The sequence below is a fragment of the Ananas comosus genome, linkage group 17 (genome assembly GCF_001540865.1).
Source record: "Ananas comosus cultivar F153 linkage group 17, ASM154086v1, whole genome shotgun sequence".
NCBI lineage: Eukaryota > Viridiplantae > Streptophyta > Magnoliopsida > Poales > Bromeliaceae > Ananas > Ananas comosus.
This window is the reverse complement of record NC_033637.1, coordinates 8,500,882-8,524,410: the sequence shown is the minus strand read 5'-3', so window position 1 is coordinate 8,524,410 and position 23,529 is coordinate 8,500,882. Positions and strand designations below refer to the sequence as shown.

At 43.6% G+C, this 23,529-nt stretch overlaps 2 protein-coding genes and 1 long non-coding RNA gene across 4 annotated transcripts; all 3 read left to right on the top strand.

Annotated features, from left to right (window-relative positions):
- LOC109722870 (homeobox even-skipped homolog protein 2-like) lies at positions 508-2,338 on the top strand. The gene is made up of 5 exons (XM_020251040.1): positions 508-944; positions 1,137-1,268; positions 1,357-1,862; positions 1,962-2,078; positions 2,192-2,338. The coding sequence occupies exons 1-3, from the start codon at positions 711-713 to the stop codon at positions 1,651-1,653; spliced, it is 663 nt and encodes a 220-aa protein (XP_020106629.1). The 5' UTR covers positions 508-710; the 3' UTR covers positions 1,654-1,862; positions 1,962-2,078; positions 2,192-2,338.
- LOC109722871 lies at positions 2,353-3,194 on the top strand. The gene is made up of 2 exons (XR_002219565.1): positions 2,353-2,727; positions 2,814-3,194. It is a non-coding gene; the product is annotated as an uncharacterized LOC109722871 (long non-coding RNA).
- On the top strand, positions 13,952-17,377 carry LOC109723438. 2 transcript variants are annotated; one of them, XR_002219676.1, is made up of 3 exons: positions 13,952-14,830; positions 14,965-15,680; positions 15,795-17,377. XR_002219676.1 is itself a non-coding variant. In XM_020251793.1 (3 exons), exons 1-3 carry the CDS (start codon positions 14,554-14,556, stop codon positions 17,068-17,070), a joined length of 405 nt encoding a protein of 134 aa, XP_020107382.1. In that variant the 5' UTR covers positions 13,952-14,553; the 3' UTR covers positions 17,071-17,377. The 2 variants fall into 2 exon arrangements, 1 of the variants encoding a protein (XP_020107382.1); XM_020251793.1 differs by having other exon boundaries at positions 14,965-15,063; positions 17,042-17,377.

Genomic DNA, 23,529 nt, shown 5'->3' with positions numbered 1-23,529 from the left:
CGTTAAATTGCAAGCTAATTCGAAGTGGGTAGGATACGTTCTTGGATGCACCCCGCTTCTCCCAGTAAGTGTCTATTGTTCAAGTAATCGTGCAAATCCATTTTTGAAATAGTGCAAATTAAGCTATTGTATGCTTAAATCAAGTAACTGTGTGAACTCTAGTATAATATCGTTCTGATATTAGTGTAATAATGTCTTTGCTATCAGGTGTGGATATATGAGCACACTGGGTACAGATGCCCTCTGCCTTCCCGCCGTGCAATATTTCCTCGTGTCCAGAGGTGGGATACGATTAGATGGACTCGTCGTTCGCGGGGATCGTCGAGAGTGAAGGAGGATTTTAACTTCACTACGTGCCGCCGCAGGCTCGAACTCTCCCCGGAGGAACTACGGCTGGTGGGTGTCGTGGCTCAAGTTCCGAGGCGCCACCGCCGCCCTAGGAATGAGGAACCTCCGGGGGGTTATAAAGAGATGATGGCGGCAATTAGCCGTCTGGAGGCCGTGGTGTTCAGTCTTGCCACCTCCGTTGCCGGCATACTGAGCAGGCACTCCTACCAGCACCAAAATCCACCCCGGAACCTACTGGAATTATCAAAAGCAAGAAGAGGAGGCACGATGGGTTGCAAGTACCAACACCCCCACAGTCTAAGTCATCTACGCGATCGACACAGGGAGTTAAAAAAGGAACGATAGGATCGTCCGTATTGGCGATGCCCGCACCGATCTCGGCCATTAAGGAGAATCCCGAAATCGGGAAAGAACGGTCGAGATCTTCTTCGAAATCTAGAAAGGATGGGGCACGCCAAAAACTAGAGAGTCCGCCAAAGGCTCCCATGGAGTGTCTTAAAAATCGCACGCCGGGGAGGGGCAAACGATTTCGAAGCCCGTACGATCTCCGACCTCGCTGGGGACGAAAGAATAAAGCCGACGACGCAATCGCCGACGTATGTGACGCCCTTATTATTTTACATTCTCAACATGCGATTGATTCATATATTTCATCTCAATAATAATGTAACTGTACGAGACTTCGATTAATAAATTCTTATTTTAGTTCTGTATTTGTGTAAATATCTCTATAATAGTGCATCATATACTTGTGTAGTGCAACATAGAATCGCATTATTTGTATGCAGGCTTCGCAGCCGAGACGGAGCGGCCACCCGCCGGCGCCTCGGCCACTCAATATATATGAAGAAAATGTCGAAGAATATGACCGTCCAAAAGCTGGTCTTTTCGCAGGCGACTCCTTTATGAAAAGCGATGAAGTAAGTAATAGTGTAAACGGTAATTAAATAGTGTAATTTCTAAATAATTAGTGTAATTGATGCCAATTTTAAATTTTTTAAAATTTAGCTGCATAACATGGTCATCCAAATATGTGAAGACGTGCCCCCGATATCTTCACTACCAGAGGTGCCGGCGGCGGGGGCACCGGTGGCGGCGACGGTAACAGACGTTCCGGCGAAAGAGGAGCCGGCGGCAACTGAGGCGGCGGAACCGGACACGGCGGGGGTAACTTTCGTGGCGACGGTGGATGAAAAGGAAGCGGCGGGAGCGGCAGATGAGGAGAAAAAATGTGGCGGTGGAGGCGGAAGTGGAGGCTGTGGTGGAGGAAAAGGTGGAGGCGGCTGCAGCGCCGGCGGAGGATGAGGAAAAGGAGGAGGCGAAGGCTGCGGATGAGGCTGCGGAGGAGGCGGCCGCGAAGGAAAAGGTGTTGGCGGCGGCAGCTGCGGTGGAGGAGGTGGACAAGGAGATTGCGGCAGCGACTACGGCAGCGGAGGAAAAGGACTTCGAATTAGTGTCGGGGCTTGCTTCGGAGTTATCAGCGGTACACTAAGACGACTCGCGCATCTAAACGTGTAAGTTGATATTACATCGATACTTTTGAAATAATGCAATATATTGCTATTCGTGTAATATAACCTTTTTTGTTGCACTACTTTAAATTCTTTATGCAGGACATTGAAAAAATGGACAAGCCTCACCCGAAGAGACGCTTGGTGCGTCTGTCGATGGCGACAAAGGCGCCTACACAAACTGCGAAGTCTTCCATGCAAGAACCCAGCATTATAGAGGTGTGTGAATATTCCAACGATACATTTCATTAATGCGATACAGCTTATAATAGTGTAAGCATGTCCTGCGATGGTGTAATTATGATCTCATTCTTTCATTGTTTGCTAAACAGCACCCAATAATCATCGACAGCCCCCCCTCCTCGGATGAAACATCAAAAATTAAAAAAGGCAAAACACTCAAATTGAAGGTCACAAAATCTTCACCGCCCCTGGATTTAAAGTACTACGGCAAGGGTGAGTTACCGAAGGAGGATCAGGAGCGAAGACAAGCACCACCCCCTCCGCATTAGTAGTGGCTTCGAAAAGTATTGACGTCGGGAGGAAGGACTTCGTTGACCTAACAAGTCACATGGCCTTCGTCAGCTCCGATGTTATTGACGGCTACCAGCATTTACTCAAGGAGGCGGAAGGCCACAGGTGCATATACTCCACGACCTTCCTTTATCAGACCCTAGGGAGTGCAATGAGCCCCGAGATGTTTTTGGACGACATCACCGAGGGTAGGATCAGTGAAGCGAAGTACTGGTTCATCACGCTCTTCAACTTCGAACACTAGCATTTGCTGGCGGTTGATCTCCAAGACGGGAAGTACCTCCACTTATCGTCCATTAAAAACCCTAAATACAACGCGGGGTTTGAAAAAGCAGTAAGTGTTTCCTAATACTTAGAAATTGTACTAGCATTACCCCATTATATTTCTAATTAGTACAATATTTTCTTATGCATTGTAAGTTCATAGGAAATTATTAGCAACAAAAATTTTCCGATTTGTTTCGGCGCCGCGGTACCCCTCCCGTCGACTGGGAGAAGATCAATATGGAAGACATCCCGATGCAAGATCAGTCAAATGACTGCACAATCTTCCTTTTAGCATACGAGGAATACTTGCAGAAGGGGTGGAACTTGGACTTCTCCCAGAAGGATTTGACGATGAGACGCGGCGAGATAGCAGCAGAATTCTTGCGTCTTTTTTACTCGTAATAATTCGAGGCTGATTTGAGTTACAGTTCTTTCATTTGTACTGTCATTTTTTTCACACTAAGACGAATTGGTGTACATATTGTAATTCTCATTACCTTTGTTATAAAGAAATGAATAGAATTTTACTTGTAATGTTCCTCGTTACACTATTTACAAGAATGTTGAACTATTATCCCTCCTTGCTTCAAGGTGTTTCCACTGGAGCGAGCCTAGTGATGCACGCTTAGAAGGGCAGTTACATCATTTAACCTGGCATTGCTCCTTCTCGTTGCACTATTATTCCGATGCGTCCGCTCAGTCTTGTTTTAGCTTCACATATTTAAAATTATTAAAGCCGAACAGCAAACAGCGGGGCTGGCGAATAGCGGAACGGATGTTGTTCGAGTTTCGAAAAAGAGCCATGTTGCGTGAAGCGCATGGGCCGCATTTAATGCCCCGAAGGGTTTGTCTAGGGGATTTTCTACTCGGGAAGGGAAAGCGGCGTTTACAGAACCAATGGCTGTACCAATTTTTCGTAACCATTGCACTTAATTAATGCTAGCGGCCGATTCGAACAGTGACGTGTACATTGAAGTTCCTCAGGAAGTGAAAGAGGCTCTTCAAATGTATTTTCTTTATCTTTAACTATGGGTTCTTCAGATGCATTCCCCGTTACCTTTGGTCTTGTGACACTAAGGAGGTGAAGTCGACAACGGCGTTCCCCACAAGCGGTAGCACACCGGCGGTGTACGAGAAGGCTCTTCGTATTCCTAGTCGGTGAGGCGGTGCCGACGCCGAGTTTCTGAGATGCGACAGCCGCCGACGGCGAGACCACAGCGAGAGGTTAAGATTGATTCGCACTATCTTGAATGCTTTATTTACCACGAGCAGCCAGACTCATGGAAAATAAAGCATTCTAGATTATGAGAGTCGATGTTAGCGCCTCTCTTCTGTTTCGTACCCTTCCGGACGAGGCCCTTACTCCTCGTAGTCTCCTTTGGCACTCTCCCCTGGCCGCCTATACCTGTTTTCGTAGGCTACATGCTCGTGGAATTGCAGAAGCTTATATGATTCCATACTTTGTTAAATAATTATTTGTGCAAGTTGGTTAAATTTTATGTAATAGAACAATGTATTGTATGCAAGTCCTCCTCGTATGTTACAAATTATTGTAAAATCATGTAATTTGTATCAAAAGAAATGTAATACTTGATACCAGGCTAATGGACTACTTGCGAATTTGTTACACTTTTTTCCACAAAATGTATCATTGTTTTTATGATAGTGTAATATCAATTTTCCGACGTATTTGTACAATTTTCTTGATGTCATATTTTACATCTGAGACAGATTTTCACTGCTATATTTATGTTTATGTCATATACCGCCGCCGAGCTTTCTTGCACGCCGACTCTTATGTCGGACAACGCCGACCGTCCAGGCGACCGTCATTCATTTGCACTTTTAACTTCAGATTATATTAAGAAATATGAAAGTAAAATTTTGACTTGTTATGGGGGGGTTGCACTGGTAATAGCCTAGCGATCCACTGTTAGAAGGGCAGTTGCACCATTTTTCCTGGCGTTGCTACTTCGCGTTGCACTATTGCTTGGCCCGCAATAGGGTTTATAGTGTAACGCGAAGTAGCAACGACAGGAAAATTGGTGCAACTGCCCTTCTAACAGTGCATCGCTAGCAACGCCAGGAAAATTGGTGCAACTGCACTTTTAGAAACTATATTGCACTTCTTTACCGATCGTTGCACCATTAATAGTGCAATAATATAATAGTTTGATGTAATGGTGCACTTCTTTTACATTCTCAACAAACGACTGATTCTATTATTGCATCTCCATAATATTGTAACTGTACAAGACTTGGATTAATAAAATAATGCGATGGCGGCGGAGCATGTGGTGAAGGAGGCGGCCGCCGAGGAAAAGGAGGAGGCGACGGCGGCGGCGGCATTTTTACTCGCAATAATTCGAGCCTTATTCGATAAACTATTCTTTAATTTGTATAGTCAAATTCTTTTTATTGACTCCCTCCGTATAACAGTGCAATGTAATGTACATAATGGTGCATTTTATTGTACAAGTGGTGTAAAAAAATTCATCTTGTATTATAACGGTGCAATGTAATAGACATAATAGTGCAATTCATTGTAGAAATTGGTGATTTGTTTACAGCTGTTACACTATTTTATTTCCATTCCCAAACATCGAAAGTTGCTTACCTTCCCGAGGCGAAATTCCCTTACAATCCTGTAATTATCTGAGGCCCATGCGTTATACGCAACAACGCCGTTTTATGAAAGAGCATTAAATGCAAGCCATTAAAGAGCCATTAATGCAGCAAGCGCGGGAAACGCAGGTTTAGGGCGACGATATTCTATTCGCCAGAGTCAGTGTTTGCTGTTAGGTTTTTGATTTTTTTATTTATATTATTTAGAAGTGCAGCCGTAATTGTCTCAAGGACTGAAGGGAATATAAAATCTACTGATTCCACTGTCTCAAGTACTATTTCCCGCCCCATGCACAACTTAACAACTCATGCACGTTAACTGGATGATATTATATAAAGAGTGTTTTTGGATAACTTTTAGCTAATTTTCTGTATCCAACTCTTACAAGTCATGGATAACACTGAAATTCCAGTGCATTTCAATTTTAATGGGTGTTTTAAGGAGGAATGAGCTTTGTCAATTATGTAGGAGGATCCAGCCGGCTCAATTTCATCAGGCAAGGGAATAATTTTAAATCCCTGCAAGCAATGTTCTGCAAATACATGAATACTTCACAGGAATCCTGCAATTCGAAATTAAATTTTGCTATAGTGGGAATCTAAGCAAACTCATCGACATTGTTGACGACGACGATGTGGGAAACATACGGAGATTCTATAAAACCCACGCGTATCTGATGGAGCTTTATGCTGTGAGTAACTTGTCGAGAGAAAGTTTGCTACTTGTGATCCCGATGATATAGACGAAGTGCTTACAGACGAACAGCTGGATCTGTTGATTAACAGGCATTCCGGGAATGCATCTACTCCTCAGTAGACAAATTTTGAAATAGTTGGCTCGTAAGTTACGCTATTATTTCTTTTGCACCATTACCGAGCCTTATTGCACTTGTAACCTCTTTATTTTAAGCGGTTGCACTACTCTCAATGCACTTTTGCACAATTATATTTTACCTCTTTCAACTGTAAGCAATATATATTATACGGTTGCACTATTACATAAGTTTTTTATTATATATTATTTTTATGCTGCACTGGTTCGCGTAATATTTTGCATCATTACTTCGACCTTTTGCACCGTATGAACTTTACACTTAAGGGTTCTTTGTACGGACTGAGATTTTGGCAGTGCAATTAGACTCTCTGTTAACGATGTTCCTGTGTGTAATTTAATTACATAAGCACTCGTCAAGTTTCAGGAGAAAATGAGCTAAAATGGAGAAGATACGCGATTTTTAGATTTTACTTAAGTGAATAGTAACTCCGGTTTTCCGGAGAAGCTACAGAGTAGAGTTGGCTTTCAGCGCGTATTGGACTCCGTTCATAGCGATCCAATAGCTCATTTCGACCGGTTCAGCTATTCTGGAACCAATGGCACTGACGGATTTCAGATCTGATGCACGGTTTTCAAGAAAAAGGAATTTTATCGAAAAGAGGGTTTTCACTCTTTGCTGTTCTTGCATAATGAGACTCCTCGTGCTCTGTGTATGTGACCTAGAGTAAGGTGAGTGATGTTACATGTACCTACTAGTAGTAGGAGATTCAAATTTGAATTTGAATTTAGGATTTAGTGGGATTACACATTGGTATATGTGTGTGGTTTTTTGGAAATTGGAGAGCGGATGGGTTTCGTCGCAAATCCGTGACCGATCGGTGTGAATCAAAACCGTAGGTTTATTGTCTCCATTGTGCTGATCGTACTAGTGCGATCCGTTCGCAAATCTAACGGACGGATCTACAGGAAACGCGAAAAGTCCGCTGAGGGGTCAAATTGGCAAAACGGATAAATCGCGAAGAGACCCTATATTTTATGTGCCGAATCGCATGAGATCGGACATGGACGTGCGTATGTGTAAAATACGCGCGCTGTGAGGGACTTGACTGAGAATATTATCCCTGGGAGGACTATCTTGCAAAATGTACATATGTATATAGTAGTTGCACTAGGGTTTCATGAGGAAACCCTAGCTTTTGGCCTTCTCTTTAGCCGAACTGAGCCCTAGCCGCCCCACCTGCATCCCTGCCCAACCGTGCCCGCGCCCTGATCGCCGGCAAGCCCCTCTGGCCACCGGAAAACCCTTCTGCACTACCCTCTCCCTCCCTCTCGGCCAACCACTCCACCACGTTGTGGTTGGGGTCTCAAGGAGTCATCTAAGTCGGAGCGCCACCATCCCCTGGCTGAGACCAACGTCCGGTACCATCGCCGGACGTTTTCGCCATCAGCAAGCACCGCTGGAGCCAGCTGAGCAAGCTGCGGCCAGCTCTGGTCAGCCCAGACCGAGCAGGCTCGATCTCGGGTTTCGCGTGCGGCCACCGCCCCCTATCGGCCACGCCGCCTTCTGGCGACATCCCGCTCGCCGCCACCCGCCGCCCCGCCGTCCCGGAGCGCCGACGGAGCCGCCCTAGCTCCTTGTATTGCATCTCCATAATATTGTAACTGTACAAGACTTGGATTAATAAAATAATGCGATGGCGGCGGAGCATGTGGTGAAGGAGGCGGCCGCCGAGGAAAAGGAGGAGGCGACGGCGGCGGCGGCATTTTTACTCGCAATAATTCGAGCCTTATTCGATAAACTATTCTTTAATTTGTATAGTCAAATTCTTTTTATTGACTCCCTCCGTATAACAGTGCAATGTAATGTACATAATGGTGCATTTTATTGTACAAGTGGTGTAAAAAAATTCATCTTGTATTATAACGGTGCAATGTAATAGACATAATAGTGCAATTCATTGTAGAAATTGGTGATTTGTTTACAGCTGTTACACTATTTTATTTCCATTCCCAAACATCGAAAGTTGCTTACCTTCCCGAGGCGAAATTCCCTTACAATCCTGTAATTATCTGAGGCCCATGCGTTATACGCAACAACGCCGTTTTATGAAAGAGCATTAAATGCAAGCCATTAAAGAGCCATTAATGCAGCAAGCGCGGGAAACGCAGGTTTAGGGCGACGATATTCTATTCGCCAGAGTCAGTGTTTGCTGTTAGGTTTTTGATTTTTTTATTTATATTATTTAGAAGTGCAGCCGTAATTGTCTCAAGGACTGAAGGGAATATAAAATCTACTGATTCCACTGTCTCAAGTACTATTTCCCGCCCCATGCACAACTTAACAACTCATGCACGTTAACTGGATGATATTATATAAAGAGTGTTTTTGGATAACTTTTAGCTAATTTTCTGTATCCAACTCTTACAAGTCATGGATAACACTGAAATTCCAGTGCATTTCAATTTTAATGGGTGTTTTAAGGAGGAATGAGCTTTGTCAATTATGTAGGAGGATCCAGCCGGCTCAATTTCATCAGGCAAGGGAATAATTTTAAATCCCTGCAAGCAATGTTCTGCAAATACATGAATACTTCACAGGAATCCTGCAATTCGAAATTAAATTTTGCTATAGTGGGAATCTAAGCAAACTCATCGACATTGTTGACGACGACGATGTGGGAAACATACGGAGATTCTATAAAACCCACGCGTATCTGATGGAGCTTTATGCTGTGAGTAACTTGTCGAGAGAAAGTTTGCTACTTGTGATCCCGATGATATAGACGAAGTGCTTACAGACGAACAGCTGGATCTGTTGATTAACAGGCATTCCGGGAATGCATCTACTCCTCAGTAGACAAATTTTGAAATAGTTGGCTCGTAAGTTACGCTATTATTTCTTTTGCACCATTACCGAGCCTTATTGCACTTGTAACCTCTTTATTTTAAGCGGTTGCACTACTCTCAATGCACTTTTGCACAATTATATTTTACCTCTTTCAACTGTAAGCAATATATATTATACGGTTGCACTATTACATAAGTTTTTTATTATATATTATTTTTATGCTGCACTGGTTCGCGTAATATTTTGCATCATTACTTCGACCTTTTGCACCGTATGAACTTTACACTTAAGGGTTCTTTGTACGGACTGAGATTTTGGCAGTGCAATTAGACTCTCTGTTAACGATGTTCCTGTGTGTAATTTAATTACATAAGCACTCGTCAAGTTTCAGGAGAAAATGAGCTAAAATGGAGAAGATACGCGATTTTTAGATTTTACTTAAGTGAATAGTAACTCCGGTTTTCCGGAGAAGCTACAGAGTAGAGTTGGCTTTCAGCGCGTATTGGACTCCGTTCATAGCGATCCAATAGCTCATTTCGACCGGTTCAGCTATTCTGGAACCAATGGCACTGACGGATTTCAGATCTGATGCACGGTTTTCAAGAAAAAGGAATTTTATCGAAAAGAGGGTTTTCACTCTTTGCTGTTCTTGCATAATGAGACTCCTCGTGCTCTGTGTATGTGACCTAGAGTAAGGTGAGTGATGTTACATGTACCTACTAGTAGTAGGAGATTCAAATTTGAATTTGAATTTAGGATTTAGTGGGATTACACATTGGTATATGTGTGTGGTTTTTTGGAAATTGGAGAGCGGATGGGTTTCGTCGCAAATCCGTGACCGATCGGTGTGAATCAAAACCGTAGGTTTATTGTCTCCATTGTGCTGATCGTACTAGTGCGATCCGTTCGCAAATCTAACGGACGGATCTACAGGAAACGCGAAAAGTCCGCTGAGGGGTCAAATTGGCAAAACGGATAAATCGCGAAGAGACCCTATATTTTATGTGCCGAATCGCATGAGATCGGACATGGACGTGCGTATGTGTAAAATACGCGCGCTGTGAGGGACTTGACTGAGAATATTATCCCTGGGAGGACTATCTTGCAAAATGTACATATGTATATAGTAGTTGCACTAGGGTTTCATGAGGAAACCCTAGCTTTTGGCCTTCTCTTTAGCCGAACTGAGCCCTAGCCGCCCCACCTGCATCCCTGCCCAACCGTGCCCGCGCCCTGATCGCCGGCAAGCCCCTCTGGCCACCGGAAAACCCTTCTGCACTACCCTCTCCCTCCCTCTCGGCCAACCACTCCACCACGTTGTGGTTGGGGTCTCAAGGAGTCATCTAAGTCGGAGCGCCACCATCCCCTGGCTGAGACCAACGTCCGGTACCATCGCCGGACGTTTTCGCCATCAGCAAGCACCGCTGGAGCCAGCTGAGCAAGCTGCGGCCAGCTCTGGTCAGCCCAGACCGAGCAGGCTCGATCTCGGGTTTCGCGTGCGGCCACCGCCCCCTATCGGCCACGCCGCCTTCTGGCGACATCCCGCTCGCCGCCACCCGCCGCCCCGCCGTCCCGGAGCGCCGACGGAGCCGCCCTAGCTCCTTGCGGCCAACCGCGATCACCCAGACCGAGCCTAGGTAATCTCGGCATCCGCGCAGCGCCGTCGCTCCCCGCCGGCAGTGCCGCCCTCCAGACACCTCCGGTGACCTCTGGCGTTCATCCCCGGACGTCCCCGAAGCCGTCGGCCACCGCTCTTCCACTCTGCGGCCGTCCAGAGCTGGTGCGGGCCAAGACCGAGCCACCTCGGCCACCGCACGATGCCGCCGCCCACGGAGGGGTGCATCATGATACCCTCGGCCTCCGGCAACGGATCGACGTCGCCCCGACCTCCTCCGGCCGTCGCCTTGCCGCCGGCGCCCTTGAACCCGAGAGCAGCTTGGCGGATTGGATCACAGCCGCCGCGCCACCGGTCGCCTCCCGCCGCTGGCCAACACTTGCCCTGGACCCCATCGACCGGCCACGCTCGTCCCCGGCCGGAGCGCCCGCCGTCCGACCGCCGCCGGCCAGCCCTAGCTCTGCCCTGGCCGGTAAGCAATGTTTTTGCTGTTCTGCGCATTATTTCGGTTTGGGATCAATGTTTTGGCGACCTGAGGCTGTTCTGATGCCTCCGGAGGTGAGCACGGTGATCGTCGGTCAGTGCTGATCATAGTGCTCACCTCATTTAAGGTCAAAGACCCCCGGATGAGTGAATTTGAAGCATTTTTAGTTTCAGCGCGCAGTTTCGCTGAAGTTCGCGTTGCTCGCGCTCTTGCCGCAGTGGTCGGAATTGCTCCGAAAGGTGAGCACGGCCTCCAGCACGCCGAGGCCTGTCAGCGGGTGTCTCGATTTGGCTGATTGACTTATGGTTTGTGTAGACGGACCATAAAAGCACCGAAATCGCATGAAATAATGCAATTTCGGGTAATCGGGAGGGCTTTTATATATTCTGGGTTGTTACGGCTGCTGTTGGCAGCATGAGTGAGCAATGGGTGACCTCTGGACTGATTGTCCAAGGCCCCAGACCTTTGCAAAGATCGAAAATGCATTTTCGGCGCGTTTTTCGGCGAAATTCGCCAACGAAACGCGATTTCGGTTCGGAACTCTTCCGACAATACTTGGTGACCATTTGCCATGTCGCTGAGCCTTGTTGGCTGGTCACTCGCATTGTTTCGAGGGTTCGGAAATGACGGGTGAGCGACGGTGGGTTCCGGTGTCGAAATCGATACTTCCGGGAACCCGAATCGGAACGATTATCCGACGATAATCGTTTTGGAGTGAGTTAAGGTCTTTCCGGCCAAGTCACACGTAAATTTGTATTTAGTGGCAGCGGGTGACTCGTGGTACGAGTCGGTGAGTTCCAGGACAGTCCGTGGGTCCCGGCGGAGTCTCGGTGCCATTACGGGACTTCCGGCGTAGTACGGCGATCGGTTTGGGAAACCGATTCTCGTGGGTTTATTTGTGGGGTTATGCTTTTAGGGTTTCTTAGTTGTGGGTTGGACACTAACCCAGTGGACCCTCCTTAGGTCCGGTTGACGTTCTTTTGCAGTTAGGAGACAGGCGCGATATTTGTTCAGGTGGGTACTTCGATCCGACGTCGGTACAGTGGTGCACGCTCGGTGATGGTTTCTTACCCTTACTCTTCTGTTGTTATTATTGCATAGTATACATTGAGCATTGCACCCATGTTATTCCATTATACTCTACTCATTGTGTGCATGCTTAGTATCCTAAGTAGGAGTAGAGTGATTCTATCTATGTGCGTATCTGTTGACCTGGTTAGTCGATTCTTGTACTTCATATCAGTGACTTGGTTGGTCGATTCTTGTACTTCGTATCAGTGACCTGGTTGGTTGGTTTTCGTACTTCGTATCAGTGACCTGGTTGGTCTGTTCTTGTATCTCATATTTGTGACACATTCGGTCGGTTCCTTGACTTCTGTCGTTCGATGACCGTTGTAGTCGATGTACCCAAGAGAGGTTAGATTGTTGGCTAGTGGCCGACGGTAGTTCTGGATTCTATTGATACACCCTGATGACCTATTCGTTGATTCGTTATGCATATATCCTAGTGGATCTGAGTGGTCAGTCCTTGTAGTTCATTGAGCAGTATTTGCATATGTTTGAGAGGATGTTGATGTTGTCCCATCCTAGTTGACCTGAGTGGTCAGTTCTTGTGCTTCCTTACAGTTGATGACCTATACGGTTGATGAGCCCTGTGGGTAGGATTGTCGGCTGGTTGCCGATGTTTGGCCTTTGAGCATATCAGCATTGACCGCCCGATACTCGTCGCATTTCACGAACACTGGCGGTTTGATCCACCGCAAGGAGTATTCTTTTCCGGAAAAGTGGTTGCAGATGTCAACCCGTGAGCCCTAGAGGGGTTATATGCATAGGAGAGTAGTAGTGGCATAGGCTTGAGGTTTGCGGTGCGGACCAATAGAGCAGCAGATTTCAGATTGGGTATATTTGGACTTCTTGACCGATTGACGCATATACCTATAGTAGCGGTTGTTGTTTGTATACCTTCAGTTCTTTCTTTATACTTGTCTTGCTACTATAGTTTAGCTGCATATCTACTTTCAGTTGTTCATTACAGTAGCGGTAGTTGTGCTTTCATTTATAGTTCTATCTCTTTCGTTCATTATTGTTGCTACTGTATTTAGTATTACACTTACCCATATTGTTGTTTATCTCTTCCTGATCCGGTGAGTACTTCTCGCCTTCATCGGCTTGCGGTACCCACTAGGAGGGGAGACATGTTTACATGTTCTCACCTCCCCCACCATTTTTCAGGTATTGCGGGCGGTGAGGTTGAGACGAGACGTGAGGTACGTTCATAGCGGTCGATAGAGCTTCCGACCCAGGTTATTCGGTTTAGTTTTTACCCTTATTATTTCTATTGATATATAGCTTAGTCGGTTTATATGGTTCAGTATTTCATTATGTTAAAATATTCAAGATTTCAGTTGGTTTTCCGAATGAGACAATGATTTCTGGATTTTCATAAAATGGAAAGGTTTTCTACCCCTCGTGGTAGCGTGTTTTAAAAGAAGAGAGTTTCCTTATGAATAACGGCTTTCAAACAGCTTTCTCGTGGTTTTGTAACTTAGTATTTCAAAACCAGTTTCCGGGTAGGAATCATTTTAACTGATAGATGTGGATTCATGATTAAGACTATGTGAATGAACCTATGGTGAATGGTGAATGAATATAAAATTGTTGAATGTTTGTATGTTCATTTAGTTGTGGTTGTATTATGTTTGTACTCTTGTACTTGTGCGACGCCGTGCAAATACAGGGGAGATTCTATCCGTGTGAACAGTGGAATCCCTGTATTTGTGGCGGATCGGCATACCCTGGGGTTAGGCTTTTTTTTTAAAAAAAAAAAAAATTAGACGCTTTTCCGCTGTGTTTCAAAATAAAAGGGACCCCGGGGCGTGACATTCTTGTACTATTTAATATTTACAATGCACTCCTTGCTTTCACTTGTGCTGCAGATCTTCTCATCCTATTCTCATTGACGATGCAGAAGCGGCAGACAGTGACGACGGTTTTATTATCGCTGATCTAAAAGACGAGTCAGATTCCGACGTTAGCATCCGTATCGTCTCGACTTCTCCCGACGCAGCTCATCGGATATACAGCGCCATGGATGTCCTCCCGTTGCGGCAAGGCGATACAGTGGGACTTACTGCTGAGCAATTTCGCGACGACGAGCTTGAAGAAGACCTCATTGTAAATAGCTCTACGATGGAGTCAGTTGTTGACGTCGCAGATACGGACGATGTCCACGAAGGCCAGCTCTACAAGACGCAAAGCGACTTCAAACGAGCTCTCAAAGCATACGCAATGAAAAGAGGTTTTGAGTACGCACCGACGAAATGCAACGACCATAAGATAATCGCACGATGCCGTATCTCAGATTGTCCTTGGAGAATAAAGGCGCGTTAAGTACCAGGAATTGCTCAATGGTGGGTGAAGAAATTTGATTCGCAACACACTTGTAGCAGGGCAATAGGGGGATTGGGCCACAGGAATTGCGATGCGGCTTTTATAGCAGCATTTGTTAGGGAGCAGGTGGTGGCAAACGAGAAATACACACCGAAGATGGTTCGAACCGAGATTCTTCGGCAGCACGGCGTAAAAATTTCATACTGGAAAGCCTGCCGGGCCAGAGAATTGGTCCTTCAAGAGGTGCGCGGTGATTTTGAGGGCTCGTTCGCTCTACTTCCCTCGTACATGCAAAAGTTGAGGAGTGGAGATGCGGAAACATGTCTCCAATTACTTTACCAGGTTGAGGGTCATTTTCACCGTTTTTTCTGGGCATTCGGTGCAGTGATTCGAGCATTCAGGAAGCACTGCAGGCCACTGATTGGTTTGGATGGTACGTTATTGCACTATTACGCCACTGTCACATCATTATTTTACTATGTTGCACTATTATATAATCAATTCATGAATGTAATACAATTTTTTGCACGATTTCACATTAATATACACGGTTTCTTATTCTTCCAGGAACCTTCCTAACTGGTAAGTTTAGAGGTTGTCTGTTGACGGCGTCATGTATTGATGGGAATAACTGCATATTGCCATTGGCGTGGGCAGTTGTTGAAGGTGAAAATCGCTATTCCTTGCACTAGTTTCTGGAACAGTTACGGGATGGCGTCGTCGGTGATCGCGACTCTAACAGAGCAAATAGTGTACTTACTATTGTTTCCGACCGCCAAAAAAGATTGATTGATGCTGTATCTGATGATTTTTCGGATGCAGCTCATAGTTATTGCATTTACCATCTGTCTACCAATCTCCTGCACGCGCCAAAGAATACACCTGCGTGGAGAAGATTTTGGGCTGCGGTGCGTGCATACACTGTTGCGGAGTTCAACGAACACATTGAGAAGATGAAGGAGTTGAACCCCGAACAGTACAAGTATGTGGTCAATCTTCCTCGGCATATGTGGGCTACCCATTGCTTCCTGGGAAGGCTTTATTCCATGCTTACTTCCAACTGTGCCGAGACGATATAGTGTAATTCGACATTTAAAGGGCATTCCAATTACCTACCTCGTCGAGGAAATACGAAAGAAAACAGCTTGTTATTTTTACCAGAGGAAAATAATGGGGAGAATATTACCAGTGTAGTAACACCCTATGCAGAAAAGATATTAGGGAGCTCGAGGGAAACGTCCCGCTTTTACACGCTGAATCCTTCGACCGATGTCCTCTTTCAGGTATTATTATTTTTTTTGCACCATTTAGTCAGTATCTTACACTACTTATCAATCGGTTACATGTAGTCATTACACTATTTGTCCCACCCTTTGGACTGGCTTGTTGTTTTCCAGGTAATTGCAGCCGATCGTACGGATGTTGTGCATCTTTCCAAAAAGACATGTTCCTGCAAGCGATGGGACATTGACGGCATTCCATGTAATCACGCCATGACAGTAATTTCATTTAGGCTACGGGATCCGTATGATTTTGTCGAGGACTGGTTTAAGACCTCAACTTATCGTGCAACCTACAACGATTGCGTCCCCCCCACAAGAGGCAAAGAGCAATGGCCTGCAATACCAAGTAACGTTGTTTCGCCGCAGCCGCCAAACGTCCGCATACAACCGGGCAGAAGAAAGGTTTCGCGGCGAGAGTCTATTGCTAACGACTTATAAAGAAGCGATGCCAGAATTGCCAGAGATGGAGGCACAACAAAAGGTCATGCAAGAACCCTCCTGTGGCTAGTGCAAACCAGCCGCCCGCGACGACATCCGCGGGCGCACCGCAGGAAACATCGGAAAATCCATACGTCTTATTGTGATAGTTCAAGGCTAATGTTAATAGTGAACATATAGGATTAAGTAAATTTTTGTAATAGTATAAAATAGAGGATAACAGTTCAACATATTTAAAAAATAGTGTAACGAGGATCTCAAAATTTTTACTGTTTAAGTGAGGTTGCACTGAAACGAGGCAACGGATGCACTATTATAGCGATAATTGCACCATTCTACTGCAGTAGAACATTCCCGTTGCACTATTATCCCTGGCGCACAGAGGCTAATTCGACACGACGTCTGAATAGTCGGTTTATCTTCTCGAGACAGTTTCGATATACCCACCGGTGTCTCTTCGAGCGCCGAAGAGACGCTATAATGTACACGTTAGTGTTTGCTATCAGGTTTATAATTTATTAGGTCAGTCGAAGAGGCAGCGGTGGGTTGGTGAGGTGACGATTCGTTTTGTTTAAATATCGGTTCTTCAGATGCATTCCCCATTACGGAGACAGTGGTGTTCGTGAAGGAAGTGAAGATGACAACGGCATTCCCGGTAAGAGGAAGCGCAGCGCTTCCCCTCCGCAGCAGCGCTTCCCCTCCTACGGGGAACGTCGTTTGTCGCCTTCGACTCGTTCACAAATATTGGCCTTGCTTTAACCTCCTCGCCTTTACGTAGAGAAGATTCGCACTATCTGTAGTGTTTTATTTGCTAGGAGCCCATTGGCCCTCCTCTCATACAATTTCTTAATTTCTTGCAGATTTTTATTCTTATCGTTGGATTCTAATATTTTTCTGTCTGTACTGTCTGTTTCATGGTATAGCGGAGCTCCAAATTGCCCAAAGCAAATGAAACATTCCAGATAGTGCGAATCAACCTTAACACCTCGTTGCTGGATCGATCGTACCCTTCCGATTGAGCCTCCTCCTCCTCCTAGCAGTCTCCTTCGGCAGTCTCCTTTGGCCAATACCTGTTTGCGTCGGCTATGTGATTGTGGATTTGCAGATAAACTTCGATGATTATATAATCAATCTTATGAAGAGATTGTTATAGTTGATGTAATAGAAGGTTGCATTGTGATAAAATCCTGTTTGTATTTTATTAAGTACTATAACATCGTGTAATCGGCTTTACAGATAATGTAATTCTTGTTCACAGATTAATGTACTCCTTACGAATTTGTTATACTATTTACAAGTTACCCTTTTTTACCAAACATTGTTGCACTGTTTACTTCATATTATAATATTAATTTCTGACTTTTTTTCACTATTATGTTTATGTTATCACCTAGCCTTGAAACGTTTATAAGGAATTGCGCTATTATCCTTGGCGCGCGGAGGTATAGCGCCACGGCGGCGGCGGCAATAAAGAGGTGGTGGAGTCGCCTCCTACTCCACACCGCTATATTCGACATCACCATGTCCTTTCATTTGCACTATTAGCTTAAGATTATATTAAGAAATAAAATAAGTAAAATTTTGATTGTTATGGATTGGTTGCACTGGAACGAGGCTACGGATGCACGGCTATAGAGGGCGGTTGCACCATTTCTCCTTTCGTAGCTACTTCGCATTGCACTATTATAGGAAAACTCAATTGTAGGTTTCACTATATTAGCTCCTTTCGTAGCTCCTTTCGTAGCTCCTATAAAAGAACGCCCGATTGAGTTTCGTAGCTCCTTCGCGTTACACTGTTTACTTCATATTATAATATTAATTTTAGACTTTTTTGCACTTTTATGTTCATGTTATCACCAACCTATGAAACGTTAATAAGGAATTCATCTCTGATTAATGGGTTTGTATTTTCTTTTCCAATTCTTCTTCTTACTCTTTGGGCTTCTAAAGTAAGTTGAACTTTTACTCAGAAAATTTCGTAAAGTCTTAAAGCCGTCACGGCGGCGGCGGCGGCAATAAAGAGGTCGTAGAGCCTCCTCCCACTCCACCCCGGTATTATCGACGACCCCCATGTCCTTTTATTTGCACTATTAGATTAACATTACATTATGAAATAAAATAAGTAAAATTTTGCCTGGTTATGGAGAGGTTGCACTGGAACGAGACTGCGGTTGCATGTTAGAAGGTTCGTTCCACCATTTCTCCTGCCGTAGAGCCTTCGCCTTGTACTATTATCCCTGGCACGCGGAGGTATAGCGCCACGGCGGCGGCGGCAATAAAGAGGTGGTGGAGCCTCCTCCTACTCCACACTGCTATATTCGACGTCACCATGCCCCTTTCATTTGCACTATTAGCTTAAGATTACATTAAGACATAAAATAAGTAAAATTTTGACTGTTATGGATTGGTTGCACTGGAACGAGGCTACGGATGCACTGTTATAGAGGGGGTTGCACCATTTCTCCTTTCGTAGCTCCTTCACATTGCACTATTATCCCTGTTGCGGGGTGCGTAGTATTTCTCAATAGCTTTAGAAAATTTCGTAAAGTCTTAAAGCCGAACAGGAAACAGCGGGGCCGGCGAATAGCGGGGGCGGATGTGGTCCGGGTTCTGAGAAATGAGCGAGATTGCGTAAGGCGGAAGCGGGGCATTTAATGCGCACCAGACCGTACGGCAGGGTAGTAGGGTAGTATACGTATGTCAAGAAATACGCCGGAGGCTATTGTATAGGAGGGGCATTTTGGTCAGGCGGCGGAAAAAGCAGACCGAATCTGCAAAAACGAAAAAGATGGCCCAGTTTTACAAAAGCCCAAAATAAGTGGATTTTTTATGCAAATTGGCCGATCCTTTTACTTAAAATGAATTTATCAACTACATATAATATTATTTATTTGATAGAGTATGATTATTTTGCTAAACTTAAAAAATTTAAAAATTTATGTGTAATTATGCAACTCTAATAAAAAAACGAATTCTAATATCTCATTTTCTCCCCAAATGGCATGTTTTCTTTTCTTCTCTTGGTTAACCTTATCCGGATGCGTGCGTTTCGCACTCACATGCGATCTCTCTCTCTCTCTCTTCCTCGTATGATTCTTGATCTGGTCTTTCGACACCGCCGCACTCCTTAATCTTCATTGGCATCTTTTACTCATAGCAGACATCGGTGGATCGTTAAGGACACCTCGTTCGTGGTCGTTTCATTCATAGTCATCGAAAAGGTTCCACTGATAAATTTAATGCCCTACATTTGACTGAACGATACTCGGATTAATCAGAATAAGCAGCCTAACACTTTTTAGTTTGTTTTTTGATAAAAATTACAAAAATATGTTACGGTAACGAAAAAAAATTTTATATAATTTTCAAAATAAAGGTTAAGTATTCTTATACGAATTACAAATCGTTGAAAAAAAATTAGAAGTTTTGATTTTGACTGTTTGCAATTTTTTTAAAAAATATTTTTTTTAGAGATTGTGCTTATTTGATAAAACTTTAGTATTTAATAATTTATTTCCTTCTTAATTGTTAACTGGGTAAACAGTTTTGATGTCATGGTGTCTTTTGGTATATTGCTGTAATGAGGTAAGCCATATCGATATAAATTTTGTGATAGAATTTAGTTTCAATTTTGTGATGTATCTCTGAGTGCAAATTTGTGACGCGCCTTCGGGTACAATTTTGTGACGTGCCTTCGGGTGCAGTTTTGTGATGCGCCTCTAGGTTTTATTTAGATTTTATCTTCAGATGCTTTCACTTTGTGATCATGCCCTCGGCATTTCTAATGTGTGTTTAGAACTCAGCCAATGGATAGTTAGTTATTGAAGATTTTTGTTTCAAATTCTAAATCTTAAAATAAGAATGCCTTTCTTAAAATTCTATTTCTCATAGTTTTTTGTGAAACATTCGTGTTTAAGATTCAAATTTCTAAAAAATTAGTCATCACTACTATATTTTTAGTATGAAGATTATATTTGATTATTTAAAAAATTGTCTATTTTGCATGCTTAGTTCGATTAATGTGGTGTATGGTTGCTTACCAAGATTTCGAGGCCTTATTTCCGGGTGAGGGTCGAATCGAGTGAATGTTAGGCATAGTTTGTCATTTGAGTTAGTTTTTTTTTATTATTTTGTCTATATAGTTATGTAGATGTTCGTGTTTAAGATTCAAATTTCTAAAATTTTTTTGTGAAACTTAGTCATCACTACTATATTTTTAGTATGAAGATTATATTTGATTATTTAAAAAATTATCTATTTTGCATGCTTAATTCGATTAATGTGGTGTATGGTTGCTTACCAAGATTTCGAGACCTTATTTCCGGGTGAGGGTCGAATCGAGTGAATGTTAGGCATAGTTTGTCGTTTGAGTTAGTTTTTTTTTATTATTTTGTCTATATAGTTATGTAGATGTTAAGTTGGTTTCCGTGGATCATCATCTGATTTTATTCATTTTTGTTATGTTCTTTTCTCTGTATTGTATTATTTAGTGATTTTTTGTGATTATAATTTTGTCTAATTCTATATTTAAGTTCTGTAACCTTACAAATTTGCTGTCTAATAGGTATGTTGTAGCACACTGAACTTTAGCAAATAGCAAGGTTCTATTGTTAGAATAGTGCCTTGCGCTATTTCTGGTGTTTTTGAAGGCCGTTGACTAAGTACCAACCTGTTACTCATGTTCCGAGAATGCGAAAAGGAGTCCTTGGCACCAAAATCTGTAAATTTAGGTTTTTGGGTGCAGAGTATCGGTACTTGGGTAGGGTACCGGAACCCCATCACGTGCCAGAGAGTAGTTGCTTTCAGGTTTGGCAATTTGGGGTATTTGGTACCGGTACTGGGTGTTGGGAACCGGTACTATGGTCGGTGTAATATACTGAAACTTCGGTAGACTATATCGAACTTTAGTCAAATTGATCAAAGTATGTGAGAGAAATAGTTGGACAAAGTCCATTTGGCATTCTAATAATGTTGGAATAGTTAGAGTTGAGTTTAAAGTGAGTTAGAAGGGTTTTAGCATTGCTCAGCGCGAATTGGAGTCGAAATAATGCAAAACTGTAGTCTGGAGTATTGTTAGCCGGTAAAGCATTGGGACAGTACAGGTACTAGGCAGGCACCCGAGAGTAGCAGCTCTTGGGTTTGACCTCTGTCAAGCTGTTAACCGGTGACACTCCTGGTGCGTACCAGTACCCTGCTGTAACCCGAGAACAGCCAACTCTCGGGTTGGGCTGTTGAACAGGGGGGCATACCGGTGACGCCCACCTGCGTATCGGTACCCTACACTGCGAAACAGCAGTTAGGTCTGCTGCAATTAAAAAGAAATGGAGGGCTAAAGTGCAAATGTAGCAGCTTATAAAAAACCCCCACACCCCTCCTCTCTTGTTCACAGCAGTGAACCCTATTCTCTCTCTCATTTCTTTCTCTCTCTCTCGAGATCTCTCCAAGGAGCTTTGGGAGGAGATTTGAAGGTAGATTTGGAGGAGATTGGAGTTTTGAAGGGTCTAGGGCTCTCCTACAAGGTGGAGCTTGGAGTGCTTTTGGGCTAAAGTAAGGTTTCTTGTAAGATTGATGTTAGGATTTGGTTTTATACCCTAGAACACTTGGATTTGATCTTCTTACATGAATGAAAATCTTGTAGAGACCATGGAATCCATGAAAACCCATGTTTTTCCATGAGCTCTCATGGTAGAATTCTAGGGTTTGTTTTATATGCCCTATAAATGATTCAAATGACCTAGAAATTATTCTAGATGAGTTTCTAGATGATGTTAAGCTTGTTTTTGCTTAGCTCTAAAATCTACATAGTGTATTGGGCCATATGTCATTATTAAGGCACCAAAATTAGAGCTTTTGCCCTAGGTTGGTTTAAAGGTAAATTGACCTTGTAGAAACCAAATTGGGGGTATTTCTAACTCGTTAATGAACTCGGTTTGCCGATCCAACGAGTCTACGAAAAGATATTGAGGAAAAAGTCTAATTTGGTTTCGTTTTGCCGCAGACGAGAGAATATGCGCCCAAAAATCACGAGAATTGAACCGTAGCACCTTTACAACCATACGAGGTGGGTGGTACTTTTCGAAATCGATGAATTTTCTTTTATGTCTAAAATGTCATTTCTTGAGCATATGTGTATATTGAGCATCATGCATTGTAGGGTGAGTGAGTATATATGATTACATGCTTTGAGTATAAGATGCATATAAGATGTTGTGAATTCTTGAGAATATGTAAAACCCTATGTATGCATGAATGATGACAAGAATCTAGAAAAAGTAAAGAATCTAGTGACAAAGAGAACAAATGACATTATGACATTGGTAGTAGAGTGGCATCCATGAGTTTGAATGCTAGTGTACAAGTGTGGCATCAAAGAGTATTGAATGCTAGAGATAAACACATAGTATGTGTGGCATTAAAGAGTCAAGAATGCATAAGAACGAGTACAAAGAACATTTAGTGTGTGGCACTAATGAATGAGCATAAAGAATGTAAGACAATAGCATATGTGACATAGCATCCTCAAAGTTGAGGCCTCCTTATAGTTAAGGAATGGATTGAACTTAACATCCTTAAAGTTAAGGATTTGAATCATACTTAACTATAAGTCTTGGCTTGGGGGTGGTAACTCCCCCTCGAGTGATGAGCTCCGGAGTAGTCATCGCTGGGTTGTAGCAAGTATCTCCCCAGAGGACGGTTCCGTTGGATTGTAGCGAGTATCTCCCTGGTATTAGGGATTTTGGTTGGTGAGTCTATTGAGGGCGAAACTTATGGGTTAGCCAAGAGATTAAGCAATGGAATTGTGATCTTGAATTCATCATGAGCATTCTATTTGAGCATAGCATAGATTATATCTTGTTCGTACATATTAGCTGCATTTGTTTAGTTGGTTACTATTTATCTCTATTCTTCTATTTTGCCTGATTTAGACCTAGTGGGAAAGTCGGCGAGGTCGGCGGCCGAACCCACTGAAAACTTTGTTGTAGTTCTCACCCCACTATTTCCACAGAGCCAGGACCGAGTGAGCCGGCCGACGATCGCGGTAAAGGTATCGCGCCATAGACAGAGTCTACCCGAGCTGGTTTCATTTTGTTTAGTTGCATCCCCTTTATATCATCTTTTGTACTTGATGATTATAGATGTTTAAATGATGAAAACATGTTATGTAAGTTTGGGAGATCATGTGATGTAAAAAGAAATGATGAAAAGAATGTAAATGTACAAGTTGAATGCATGTATGTGGTTGAAAGTTAATCATATTACTTGTATGTATGCTTAGTTTAGTACTTTCACTTTGGCTATTGCTTGCCCTCGTGCAAGCCATGTATATCTTTGTTCTGTTGTGTAGAATTTATATATACACGATTATTACTTGTGTTGAGTCTTTGGCGGACAGGAGAGGTGTTGTCCGTTC

What these genes read in the sequence shown, in the direction of transcription:
- LOC109722870 (XM_020251040.1), top strand. Translation starts at nt 711, where the DNA reads ATGCCCGCACCGATCTCGGCCATTAAGGAGAATCCCGAAATCGGGAAA. An exon ending in CCGACGACGCAATCGCCGAC is followed by an intron (nt 945 to 1,136) that starts GTATGTGACGCC and finishes ATTTGTATGCAG; the next exon opens with GCTTCGCAGCCGAGACGGAG. An exon ending in CCTTTATGAAAAGCGATGAA is followed by an intron (nt 1,269 to 1,356) that starts GTAAGTAATAGT and finishes TTTAAAATTTAG; the next exon opens with CTGCATAACATGGTCATCCA.
- LOC109723438 (XM_020251793.1), top strand. Translation starts at nt 14,554, where the DNA reads ATGGTTCGAACCGAGATTCTTCGGCAGCACGGCGTAAAAATTTCATAC. An exon ending in GCCACTGATTGGTTTGGATG is followed by an intron (nt 14,831 to 14,964) that starts GTACGTTATTGC and finishes TTATTCTTCCAG; the next exon opens with GAACCTTCCTAACTGGTAAG. An exon ending in GGCGTGGGCAGTTGTTGAAG is followed by an intron (nt 15,064 to 17,041) that starts GTGAAAATCGCT and finishes TTCATGGTATAG; the next exon opens with CGGAGCTCCAAATTGCCCAA.